This window comes from Mus musculus, chromosome 16 (assembly GCF_000001635.26).
Source record: "Mus musculus strain C57BL/6J chromosome 16, GRCm38.p6 C57BL/6J".
NCBI classification, from domain to species: Eukaryota; Metazoa; Chordata; class Mammalia; order Rodentia; family Muridae; genus Mus; species Mus musculus.
In genome coordinates, this window is record NC_000082.6 from 84773790 (window position 1) to 84787861 (window position 14072).

General features: G+C 43.2%; 1 protein-coding gene across 1 annotated transcript in view; it reads left to right on the forward strand.

Moving 5' to 3' along the window:
• Positions 1–333: 333 nt before the first annotated feature.
• The window catches only part of Jam2 (junction adhesion molecule 2), a 52258-nt gene continuing 38519 nt past the window's right edge, over positions 334–14072 (forward strand). Inside the window, exon 1 of the mRNA NM_023844.5 lies at positions 334–764. Coding sequence (NP_076333.3) covers positions 698–764 — 67 coding nt within the window. The 5' untranslated portion in view covers positions 334–697. The remainder of the gene's footprint in view (positions 765–14072) is intronic.

The following is a 14072-nucleotide window of genomic DNA, read 5'->3' on the forward strand; positions in this document are numbered from 1 at the left end:
GATGCCTTTGTCCCCCGCCCCCTCCGCCCCTCCCCACCCCCCCTTTCTAGAGGCAGGGGCTGAGCTCATGCCCCTATACTTTAAGAGCGCTTCGCCAGCGGTTTTGTCCGCTAGATAGAAATTTTCCAAAAAATATCTCCCACGCTAGGCAAAACACTGAAAAGGAAGTTTTTTTGCGCCAAGAGGAGAGACATGGCGAGACAGACCGAGCCACTACCGCTCCCAACACACACACACCCTGCCCATCCCACCCGGCTGCGCTCCTCCTGCCCCCAGCTCCTCGCCCTGGGGACAGCTGGCAGCCTAGCGCGGGACTAGACACAAAGCGGATCAGTCTGGGGGCGGGGGGCCGACCTGCAGGGTTCTCCCTCAAGAGGCTAGTCCTCTGCCGCCACTCGCTTAGGACCCTGCGGACACCGCGTCCCGCGTCCACGCCCTCCCCTCAACCCTCTTCCACCCTTCAAAAGAAGGACTGTCCCAGACACCACGTCCTAGGGCCAGAAGACCTGCCCCCACGACAGTCGCTGGAGACACCCCAGACCGGAGAGACTGACATCGGGACAGGACCCGCCCCTCTGCTTCCACCTCTCAGGGACCTCCTCTGCTCCGCCGCCGGGCGAAGTGCTGGGAGACCCAGCCGCCTGTCGCGCTCCTGCAGGGGGACCCTCAGCTAGGCAGCCAGCTGGCGCCCGCGTAGATGGCGAGGAGCCCCCAAGGCCTCCTGATGCTGCTGCTGCTACACTACTTGATCGTCGCCCTGGACTGTAAGTCTCTGGGGTAACAGTCCTTTCCACCCTCCGGTCTGGCTATACCAGCCTCCGGGACCCTCGCCTGCAGGCATGGCGCTCAGTGCTAGGGGGTCTGTCTCGGGGCGCCAGGCTTTGCAGTCTGGGAGCACGGAGGGTAATCTGGATGAGGGCAGGCTCTGGGCAGGGAGACTGAAGTCCTGTGCGTCTTGTAAATAGTGTTGGATCTGGGCAGTTAAGAATTGAAGAAAACAGACGATCCTCATCTCCTTGCAAAGTCCGAGGAAGTTTTCAAAGACACCGGGACGTGATCAGAATGCAAAACTCTCTAAGTATTCAAGATGCGAAGAGCCCAAGAAAGATGGCATCCGGGGTTGGCGAAGGCCACTCTTAAGTAGCTGCGGCTGAGGGATCAGTGGTTACGGTCCCAGCTGCCCCGGGCAAGGTGCTGGGTAAAGCACTTTAGAGGCGGTAGCGGGGTGAAATTAGCTGAGCCCCAGTAGCTTTTCGCCTTTACGCCTGCAAAACCGGCTTAGAGAAGTCTGTCCGCTCCAGCCAGCTGCCGTGTCCTCAGGGGATGTCCAGCCAGCGGGACTGGCTGTTAGGATTGTTAGAAAGGCGCAGGCGATGAATGAGCGAGCTGGCAGCTGGCATAGCTGCGGAGGCGTCCCAAAGCCAGTTTAGTTTCTCTGGGTACTTTGAAAGAGGATTTGCGCGGGTGCTGGCCTAATGTGATTTGAAATTTGATTTTTGTTTTCTTCGCGTTAACTTTTTAGGAAAAGGTAGGAAATTACTATCTATTTTTAAGTGAGGAAGTCCTTGTTGTTGTTGTTGTTGTTGTTGTTGATGATGATGATAAACACCCTCCCCCTCCCTGTTATCTTTTGTTCTGTTGGTTTCTTCACTAGGGAGGGGTAAATGTGTTATTGTTGAGGTTCAAGTTCTAGTCACAGTACTTAATAGTAGTTCAATTATTCTGCCCGACGAACGTCTTAACACTAACGCTGAGGCTTTTTCTCAGACCAAAGTGATGGGGGCTCACAAAACGATTTGCCGCTCAGAACCCGAACAGGGTGCCTGCTGACTCAGGGGGAGGTATATATCAAGCCAGGAAGTTGACATTCGCAATGAAATCTTTATGCATGCTGAAATATCAGCTGGTATCAAACGGAACACTTAGGGTTTGAGAGGTAATGTACTGAGTATGAAAATCAGCGACGAAGCTGGAATCTGGAGGTAGCGTAACTAAAAAAACAAAAAGTTAAGGTGAAAAGTTCTGTGTTCCTCTGAGCTTTTAAGTCTCACTTTAACAGGAGTCATTTAAAAATAAAATAGTTTTTCTCTGTTATTCCCATTCTGTCATCAAAATAGAAACAATAGATGCCGTTTGTCATTCCAGCGTAGTCAATCCAGAAGCCAGCGAAGGCTAATACTGAATGTGTAGAATGAGTTCTTCCATATCTAGGTTATCGGCAGGCTCCACTAACTCTGATACCTGTAAGGAAGAAGTTGGGAAGCAGCACGGGACCTTTCTCATACTGTTCCCTCAGTGCCAGAAGGTCTGGCATTTCAAGCGTGTTTTCTTCCCTTTTAACACATTTAAAACTTTCAAAAACAATTCAGCTGTAAAGAAAGGGGACATTAGCATAGATAGTTCCCATATACTCTATACCCAGTTACCACCATTACAGTCTTATTATTATATAGTGTCACATGGGATACTCTGCTTAGATCTTCCTCATTCTTATGGAATGTCCTTTTCTGTCCCGGGATACCACATTTGGATTAACGGTCTTCTTCCTTTATGCTCCTCTTGGCTGTGGCAGTATTTCAGACACCCCTTGTTTTTTATGACCTTGACAGGTGCTGGTTAATTACGCTGTTAAATTTCCTTCAACTGGTATATCTCAGATGCTTCATTTGTGGTTAAATGATGTCATAGGGTTTTTGGAGGAAGAAGGAAGAGAAAGGAAAGACATTTTCATCCTCTCCTAATCCAGGGGACATGACCTGTCACTATGCTTTTAACCTTCTTGGCCTGGTGGAGGCAGTGTGTGTCAGCTTGCTGCAAGGGCTCCCTACTGTGCTATCCTCAATTCCACACTATACTGTTTTAAAGAAATGTCGATATTTTCAGCTCACACTAACGGACAGAGGCTGGGTTGGTTGGTGATACATGACTATAATCTCAGCAGGCGGGCAGGAGGCAGACAGACCATTCAAGGCCACAAAGGATTCAAGGACAGCCTGGATTATGGTGAGAATATCTCCAAAAATTATCAAGGAATGAGGGCGACAGTCAGTCTCAGAGGTAGGAAGCAAGGGCTAGAAATGAGGACTTACATGACATAAACACACATGTATAAGCTTGCGCACATACACAGAGCACATATACACACACATAGGAATGTATTTCATTTTCTCCAGGGTCAAATTTCTTCATAGATTATTTCGGGCTTGTATGCACCGGAAATATGTCTTCTCAAACTTACTTACACACTTGTTTTAGGATCTTATTTAATCACTTATTTTAATATCAGCCTGGGCTTATTAATAAATATATAACTAATATGTATTTAGTTGATGATAGACTCGTATTTTTTATTTATTAAAGAACTAGAGCATTCCTTATGCTGAAATTGCATCCTCGTACTTTTAATATTCCTCTCAGATACAGCTACACTGCTGCTTTGTCCCAACCCAACCATGTGTACTTATAATATCTTACTTACCACATTCTTCCTACATCTGCCAGTTTCTAATGTCGCTCACAGAAAGTAGTCTAGGAAATTTTTTGTTATTTTGTGTGTGTGTGTGTGTGTGTGTTTAACATGAGTTATTGAACTATGGGCATCTACTTTTGTATTTAGTTGATGTATTGGTCCCCTATCAGCTACTGTAACAAAGTATCCAGGGTGATCATATTAGAAAGAGCAAAGGTTTGTTTTGCCTCCCACTTCCAGAGATTTCAATCTCTGCCTGGCTTTTGCTTTTGTAGCTATATTGACACAGCACGTAGGGAACATGAGGAAGACAGTTCTGGCCCCAACAAGGGACCCAAAGAGAGGAAGGAATAACATTACCTATTCCCCCCCCCCCCCCAAGAGCACACTGACAATGGTACGTGGTAGAACACCCAGGTAGCTTCACCTCTTAAAGGTGCCACCATTTCCCAATAGCACCACAGGCCTTTAACACATAGGTCTTTGGAGAATACTCATCCAAGCTATAAACAGTTTCCTTCTCCAGTGAGGCAGAACTTTTTTGATCTTTCACTGCCGTTCTTATTCCCCTGTGACTGAACAAAGCACCCAGTCTTTGTTCTAGTAGATGTGAGTGTATATCTAGTGTATATCTAGTAGATGTGAGTGTACATCTAGTGTATAACTAGTGTATATCTAGTAGATGTGAATGTATATCTAGTGTATATCAGATGACTTCTGAGTCCATGCAGCCTGCCATGACAAAATATCATAAACTAGGTAGTTTATTTTTTAAAGATTTTTTTCTTTTACAGTTATAGATGCTGAAAGTTCACAATCAAGACAGAAGCATGTCCAATGTCTGATGAAGGCCCAGTGTCTGGTTCATAGATGAATCCTCATGTCATCCTCATGTGGTAGAAAGGGCAGGGCAGCTCTGACCTATTGTATAAGGGCTCTAATGTCCTTTGCAAGGGCTCCCTTTATGACCCAATCCCTTTCAAACATTCCCATGTCCTAATGCCATCTATCATATTGATCATATTGGTAATCTGGTTTCTACCTATGACTTCAGGAGACGTTAACATTCAGACTATAGAATGGAGTGGGGATGACATTGGATACAGACATGGTGGACAGCATGAAGTGATGAGAAGAATCCTGTAAATCACTAAGCATCAACTTTAGGCTGAGTGGATGGAGCGTCACATTTCTGTAAAGTGATAGGCTGTTATTTAAAAAAAAACATGAGGAATGAGTGTTTGGTACTGAGAATGGGGCTCTCGTGAGTATTTCGATCTCTCAGAGAGCACTTCTGGCCACTTAATAGACCAGTTGCAGCTGGGTTTTCAGATGTGGATTGGATCCCTAGCCAGCTGCTTGGCCTGAGTCTGTAATCTCTCATAAAGTAATCACAGATGTGGTAGGAAAGAAAGGTCTGGGTCCTTCACGGCATCATAGACTCCAGAGGGGACCACTGACTAGAAATGTCTGCCTTCTGTGAATGTTGTCAAGGACGAACATCACAGTCAGTTAGCTGAAGGGAATTATGTGAGTTGGTGCAGTCTCGGTTATCTGAAGAGCATAAAGGTCACAAAGGAGACTTTGTTGGCGGAGCTGACAACTGTTTAAGGACTATGTCAGAGACTGCATCTCAAAACGGCTCAACCAAAAGCTCCGGCCTAAGACAGAAAAGGTGAGCTGTCATTGGCCAAGAACTCGCATTTATCCTTTCACCTGTGCGTGAGGAATGAAGCCTGCCAAGGACCAGCCAGCCTTGGCTTGGAGCAGCATTCTTAGGAAGGGATGTCTGGGAGTGGAGAAACAGATGACTCAAAGTCAAATTGTGGGTTACAAGCTGATGGCCTATGTTCTCCTTGAGACAGCTTTCCAGATAGCTCTCTCTATATTTGGCTTTCTCTGGAGAGCTCCAGACAGCTCTCTGCTCTAAACAACTTTTTTTTTGTAATTCCGAAGTAGCTCATAACTTGCAGACCAAAGCCCAGTCTTTTATTTGCATATCAATTCAGTCATTACCCCAGGTTCCCTTTTGATTAGCTCATGAATCAGCACACCCTGACCCCAGCCCCTTGATTCTAATAAAGAGACAGCAAGCCCAAGCACAGACAATAATATAGCTGGGTGGGACCCTGTACCCCCAAATTACCATTCCTACCATGCCTGGGCCTGGACCTAAACTCCCTCCATCCCAGGATGACCTTGAACTCAGTAATCTGTTTGCCTTTGTAAGCATAAACAAAAACACTAAGCAGGGTGGGATCTTGCCCTGTAATCGCCACTCCCTAAATCTCTTTATCTCCTCTTTTCTGACAAGCTGGCTCACAGTGCAGCTGCCCCTATGCCTTTAGGTCTGTGAAACTCCTTGTACAGTTCATATTGCATCCTTATATTTTGCAAAGTTGAGGAATTATATATTTTTGAGCTCATGTTTTCAGAGTCCTTTCCCACAGCCCTAAGGGCTGTCCTGAAGGTCACAGCCTTCTACCATTTGGCTGAGACATTAGACACAACCTCACCTCCCAGACCCATGCTGTCTCTGATTGTCACAGAGACATTAACCTTGGCTGAGAGGAGGGGACATTCCTCAATGGAGGAGCATGAAAATATGTACGTTATTATACAGACAAGCCTTAACCACACAGCAGCCATCAACACTTGTGGAGGCCCACGCCCTGCTGGCTCTGTTCCAGGGGCAGGAACCACGTCATTCTGTCCCTTATAAGGTCAAGCAGGACTCCACTGGAGCCCATGGAGAAGGTGGATGTTGGCCAACCACACCTTCCTTTGTGATGGAGTGTTCGCAAGGGGCTTGTCAGCGGAGGAATAGGCAAAACTGCTGTCCTTTTTGTTTGTTTGTCTGGCTGCCTGACTGTTTGTCTCATTGATGGTAGATAGCTAAGTCCATTCTACAGGATTGCTAGAGGAAGGCGAAGGTGAATTTAGAGAAGAGGAATTCAGACTGGCTCAGGGTTTCCTTTGACAAGGCTAGTAAAGGAAGTCTTAAAACTGAGTACTGCTTTCTTGGAAGGCCTTAGTGTGCTCAAGTGCAGGATTCAGAAAACTTATCCAAATGATAAGTTGTTCCTTGCTGTGAAGATAAAGGCCACGACAATACAACACTAATTCGCCATGTTAACATTCTGGAAGTCTGAAATAGACCTCACTGGGAAAAAAAATCAATGTATCAATAAGCATTAATCCTTCTGGGAGTCACAGTGGAGAACTTGTTTCTCAGCCTTGTCCAGCTTTTAGAAGCCACCACAGGGCCCACCCATCTATTTTCAAAGCCAGCACTAATGCCAAGCAGATGCCTCTGTGGGTCCTATCCTTTTGTCTGTTTCACCTGAGTAATTCAGGCTTCTGTAGTCATTTCAAAGTCAACTAATTAGCAACTTCATTTCCATCATACCCTTAATTCCTCCTTCCAGTGTAAAGTAACATTTATAGGTTGGGGTAGTAGAATATGGGCATATATGTACTGCCGAGGTGTGGTCAGTGTCATGGTCAAGAACATCTTCTAGGGGGAAGCATGACTTTCAGCTGTAGACTGTCATTCACAGTAACTTAAAGCTATATTCTTGCTTTGCATTTGACTGTGTGGTACAGTGGTAAAGAATGTGTACAATGGTCCAGAGTGATGGCTCAGTCAATAAAGGCACATGCTGCCAAATCTAATGCCTTGAGTTTGATCCCTGGGACCTATGCTATAGAGAAAATTAACCTCTAAAGGGTGCTTCTGGCCACCACATGCACCCCCATACGATAATAAATACATGTTAAAGAAACCATGACACGTTCTGTGGTGAACTCTGTTCTGCTCCCCAGCTAGGTGCCCTGGTACCAATTATTTAATTTCTCTGTCAGTTCGCTCATTAGTGATGGTGATAATCCCGATAATGACGTTGACCTTATAGCAGTTGGCGGGGAATTAAATGTGCAGCAGTTGGGGGAGAATTAAGTGTGTTGACACAGTTAGGAAATTGGAGCGGCCAGCCAGACGTATTATACACACGTAATCAGTTAAAGTTACATTTGGAAGAAGGCACACTGTGTGGAGTATGGAGAACACACAGGTAGGGGTGACTATCAAGTTGGCAATTACTTCTAGAATTATTTCTTAACAGTTTATTAAAATATACACATACTTAATTGGACAATTTATATGCCCATAGAGAATTATCTTATATTTGAAAAGTACTTAAATCTAATGAGGAACTTGAAAAATTACACTTGGATCTTTATGGTTCTCCTCCTTCTCCCTTCCCTTCCCCTCCCCTTCCCTCTCTCCCCTTCCCCTCCCCCCACCCCTCTCCTTCTCTAGGCATTAAGCCTAGCACCTGGGACATGTTAAACATTAAGTCTACCAGTGATCAACTTCTCAAGTCCCTAAGGAATTTTTAAAAATATGTCTGCCATAGGTGTGTCCAACTTCCTGTTCACCTCGGATATGAAGCAATTAGCTCTTTGGCTACTATTTAGCTTCTTCAGTTTAGTTCCCTTTCTACACACACACACATACACACACAAACACACGAGAGAGAATATAAATATCCATAAATATCCACCTGTTTAAATAGATATTTAAATGGATAAATACATGCCTGTTCTGCTCAGTGGGCATGTTACCAAACCAGAACCTTTGGATAGGCCAGGGAGTGGGTAAGAAGTGTTCTGTGGTTTGAATTGTTCCTACAGTTTTGAGCACCTGAACAAGGGACACACTGGCCCAGTGCTGTGAATGTGAAGTATTCAAGAGTACACATGTTTAGCTGTTCACTGTCTTGGCTCCAAAAGTCTTGAACAAAAATCCTTGTGACCTTAACTGACAGGAAATTTGGCTCTTTATTGGAATCTCTGTCTCTCTGTCTCTCTCTTTGTCCCTCTCATCATCATCACCACCATCATCATCTTCTTCTTCATCATCATCATCAACAACACCACCACCCAGCTTTTAATTAGTTGTATAAGATTTTATGTTTTGTTTTAGTTACCAACACTGGCCTTTTGCAGAGGGACAGTTTTTCTAGGGTTTTTGTTTTTGTTTTTTGGGTTTTTTTTTTTTGTTTTTGATGATGATTTCTCTTTTACTCACTGAACTCCTTGACATGAATTTTTTCAGTGTTCAAAATTCTTGGCTTAGTGCCAGAAGTTGAAGATTCTACAGGAGACACAGGTACAATGAAAACAGTGTATAAATTACCTTCAGGTCACAAGGTGCACACGGAATAGGAACAGCTGTTATATTGAGAGTTGGATCCCTTCCCTAAGATATCTCATTATGTCTGTGCAAATATGCTAGGAACCAAAACAGTGCTGGTGCCAAACCTTTTAGACAAAGCAGTGTTAGTGTTAGTGTTTAGACAAAGCCCATAGAGTGCGAAGACACCACTCCTAGTCTCCTTCTTGCTTGGAGTGTCCAGTTTGCTTGCTCTCAGGTCTGTTGCACTGTTTGATCTGTTCTCAGAACTTCTTCCCATCGTAAGGGCCCGAAAAATATTATATATACATATATATATATGACTTAGTAATCTATTTACTTATATAGTACATATGTAAAAATAACATATACACGTGGTAAAGCCACATAGCATGCAAAGGCCTCCTTTGTAGCATCTGAAAACTGCTGGTGACTTAGAGGTGACTTACTGCTCTTAAGTTCTTGCATATAGTTCCAGGAAATAGAAAACAACTTCAGTGAAATACAAATACAACTAAGTAGTTTCTTTACAAAGGGAAAAGACAAGCAAGGTGCTGCACACTGAGACAAATAAATGGCCATCCGTTCTAAGCCAGTTTGGGTGATATAAGGAATCCCATGCCCGTTGAGGCTGTTTGCAGAGACCATGTCTCAAAAGGGAGTTAAGATCAAAGTTTGCTACTTTGTGTCTCCTAGCAAATAAAATTATACTGTGTAGCACTGTAGAACACCTTCCTACTAAAGGTTCTTTTTGTTAACAAGGAAGTGAAGCCCCTATGCAAAGTTAGGCCTCAGGCTTGGGAAGACAGTGCTGTAGAGAGAAGCCTTGAATGTTTTTATGCCAAAATGCAACAGAAGCAATCCACTCACAAAAAACAAATAATGGCAGAGAGTAATTAACACAATGGAAGGAAGTAGACTTCCAAACCAGCTACCAAAGCTGAGAGGGGAAAAATGCCAACCTAGATCCAATTAGAAAGTCCAGGGAAGTGGGTGTGTGCCAGAGCCAAAGAGCACCCAGGCTACAGCTAAGACTGACAGACAAGGGCAAACGGCTGCTATTTAAAGAGACCAGACAAGAAGTCATGACCACAAGTAAAAAGAGAACGTGGCTAGCTGCTGGAGAAGTGCTCATTTTGAAAGGGAGGCTGGTGTTTACACTTTAGAAAACTGCTCTAGAGGTATTTTAAAATAGGGATGGGTTCTGAGTAGCAGCAGATGTGACTCAACGGAATGAACTCCTTTTTTTTTTTTTTTTTTTTTTTGGATAAACCTAAACCTGCAGCCACTTATATCACTTATATCATAAAAAATTAATAACATGCTGGATAAATGTATTTGGAGCTGTGAGATCATTTCAGTTGGGCTCATAATGGTTTGAGAACAGGTGAGGTGTGTGTGTAGCTTCTATTAGTATGTATTTTTGTTGCCATGTGTTTTAATCCTTAGCTAAATAAAAATATGTAAAACTGGAGTTTATTTTGTTTTTTGCATCATAAAATTATAGGACCTTTTCCTGATAAGAATCCTAGGACACATGTTAAATGGATAAATCCTGATAGCTCATGTTGTGGTGGGCCAGAAAACAGACAGGGCAATCTTTTTTTCTTCCCTTTTATTCTGCCCAGGCCTGTAACCAATGGCCTGGTGCCAACCATTTCAAGATAGGTCTTTCCCTTCAATAATGCTCTCTGGAAATGCCCCCCACCCCAGACAGACTTTCACCAGTGGCTTAGGTATTTTTTATTCTAAGCTCTTTAACTATGAAGACTATCCATAACACCTTCCTACAGTTAGAAAGAAATGTATTCACTGGCCTGCCTTTCAGAGCTATAAGACATTTTACTTCTTGTCTAATTGTAGAGGCACACACATCTCTTGTGTTGGTTAGGACTGGCTACAAACTCAGAAGAATCCAACACTACATCTCGGTGAAGTGGGTCTTTGCCAATCAACTAGGGTTGCAAAAATCTGTGTCCCATCATTGACAAAGATTATTAAAAGGGGTGAAAAATAAGCCTGATAAAGTGGCCTTTGTTTCCAAAACTCCTCGTAATGTTGTTAGACACTCTTGCCAAATATTCATAACATATTCTGGCATCAACCTGCTCCTTAGTGAGAAAAACGTCCTCTGATCCATCTGACTCATGAACTCCCTTGGAGGGTATTGTTATCTCCCGAATGCCAAGATTAGGTCCATCCCGAGACACTCTGCCCTTGATGTACCACTCCCTATAACTGTCTGAGGGTCTTAGAATGCTTGGGAGTAAAAATGTCACTGTCTGGGGCAATAATCTTCAAATATAATTATTACAAAAGACCATGACCCAACATAAACCTTAGATTATAAGATATTGTCCCTGATACAGGAAGTGTTCATTTAAAATTGCACAAAAAAGGTTTAAAATACAAGCTACAAACTTCATTTTGTTAAAAAGTGCTGTTAGCTTGTTTGTTTTGTTTTTTTAATATTTGGAACTTTCATACATGAATACAATGTATCTAGGACCAAATTGACCTCTAACTCTTCCTGACCCTGTCCACACTCTCCTTTTAACTTTATACTCTCTCCTTTTTAAGTATTAATTTATTTTTATAACCCACTGAGTTCAACTAATGCCGCCCATACACGGGTGTGAGGCTGGAGAGTAGACACCCTCCTAGAGGCCACGCCCCTGAAGAAAACCTGACTCTCCCCCGCCCCCAGACCCCAAACCCCAGCATCTTTCAGCTGGAGCTGTTGAGGGAGGGAGGCAGACTCCTGAACCCCTCCCAATTGCTTCCTGGAACACTGAGTCCTTTGAGAATGCAGGGGTCCTCTGTAGGTGACAAGGCTCCAGAGCATTAATGACTGGTTTAAGAGGCAAAAGGAACCGACCAGCGTCGCATCCACCTTTTTATGCCCATCCCAGTGCTTATATTGATTGCTAATCCCAAGGCCACCGTGCTAAGAGAGGCAAGCCTCTGGGACATAATCAGGTTGTGAGGGAACAGCTTTTGGGAATGGGATTAGTGCCCTCACAGAAAAGGCCAGAAAAGAAAAGGAGAGGAAGAACAAAAAGAGATAGGAAGTAAATGAAGGCAGAGAAGGAGGAGTCCTGGGGACCTGGCTCACTTTACTCTCTCTCTGTTGTGTGACAACAGAGATGTGTTTTTTTAAGCCTGTTTATAAGGAGCTGACCCTCCTAGACTTCAGATCTGCCTGTCCCTCTGTCTTGGACTTTCCTGATTCCAGACCATAAATAATAGAATTCTGCTGTTTATAAATACCCAGCCTAAGGCTATTTATCATAGCAACAAGAACAAACTAACATTAGCCTCTAAAGCTTCAGTGGGGTGGTCTATATTTTAAGAAAAATAAAGAGAGAGAGGAAGGAAGGAAGGAAGAAAGAGAAAGAAAAGAGAATTATCTTTATGTAATGCTTTTTAAAATGTATTCAGTCTATTTCAGTCTAAGAAAATGAAACTCCTTTAAAATACTATCGTCGTCGTCTAGAACTTGAAGATCCTGCGCTTAGGACAAAGGCCATTAGTCCCCACTGCATGTCAGCTTGTAAGTGTTGTTCTTGCTACCACACTTCTTGCTGCACTGCTTTCGAAGTGGGGCTTCCACATTCGATCCCCAGGATGTAAAATTGCTGATACAACAGCGCATGTGGCATGCAACCACTGATTGATGGCAAGAAGAGTCAAATACTTCAAAGTTGATTTATTCTCAAAAAATATCTGAAAATTTCTCCTTGATTTGCTAAAAGAAGACAATTTGACTGAGCCTTTCTTGTCGACCCTCTTCTGATCACAAAAGAAAATACTTACAGAGATCTATCTATAGGGTCATACAGCCAACATCTGACATAAACTCTAGCACACTTAAAATTATTCATACTTCCTGAAATAACTCATTTAACATTCTAATTCATTAATACTCAACATTTTAATGTTGAGATTCATATGGATTTTCTCTCTTTCTCTTTCTCTCTCCCCCACCCCTTTCTCTCTCTCTCTCTCTCTGTGTATGAGTGTGTTCCTATAGGTGCCTGAGTGTGTAATATGCATGTGGAAGCCAGAGGTCAGCTTTGAGTACCACTCACCAAGAGCTATTCACCCTGAGTTCTGAGAAAGGGTTTTCAGTTGACCTGGAGCTTTCCTAAGAGGAAAGTCTGGTTGCTGACTGCAAGCCCCTGGGATCTTCCTGCCTCACATCCTCAGTCTTGACGTCACAAACATACCACCATGCCTGGCTTCCCCTCACAGGCCAGGGGATTGAACTGAAGTCCTCATGTCCACAGCAAGCGCTTGACTAACTGAACAACCTCCTGAGGGCCGTTTGCACTCTTTATGTAAGTGAGTGGACACACTTGCTTTAACCTTGAAGACACACAAGCTCCTCGGAATGTTTTCAACACGATAGTGGTTATGGGGGAAAGTGGAAGAAGTCAAGTCTTTGGTTGCCAAATTAGAAGCAGTCTAAAGCCTGTGTCAGCGACATCTACACATTCATTCTCCAGCCATTTATGTCAGAAGCTATTTCCATACTGGGTACCACTTTCCCCAAATACACTGTGAATTCATGAGCAAGGGATGGGACCAGCAGAACAACTTTCACTCCAGTCCTCTTCTGCGTCTTACTTTTAGAGTAGAAACAGCGTGCACCAGCCTTTTCATAGAACACACATTCCATACATTGAGAGACTTCATGATTTGAATAAGCAACCGTGTCTCTCTCGCTTTCACCATTTCTGTGCTCAATTATTTATCTCCAGTTGGAAGATACTAAAATCTTCTTATTCATAGCCAGAGCACTTGTGGGTAGACTTTTATTATGAGGACCAGAATAATGTAGGAACCATTACTAACTATTAGAAACTACTATACAACAGTTGTGGAGGTGACTAGAGAAACATTGCCTTTAGAGAACAAAGCTATTTCATTGATGTGTTGACTTCCAACTTGTCTCTGCAGAGGACAGGAGGCACCTTTCACTAGGAGCAATACTGGTCCTACCATCTCTGACATGGCGGTCTCAGGGTGAGGGGTAGTAGGCAGAATTACCTTCACTTCTTAAGTTCATTGATTTCATGAATTTTGCAAGTAATATATACTTTATTAATAATACTTTATTAATCATCTAAATGGTTTGTGTAATATATATATATACTGGATATCCCCTTTGGATACAAAGAATCTCTTTATGCCTCAATCATAAATGTGAAATTTGTTCAAAAAGCGTGATATCAATAAAATAGAACTAACATTCTAAGATTGAATTAGTTTGGCCCCTAGAAATTCCTGTATATTGCCTTAGAAAAGTTACTTTATTCACTTGGGTTTTGTTTTTCTTATTTGTACAATAAAAGAGTTTGATCTAATGGTGATTAGTGACTTCTAACATTTGATTTAACATTT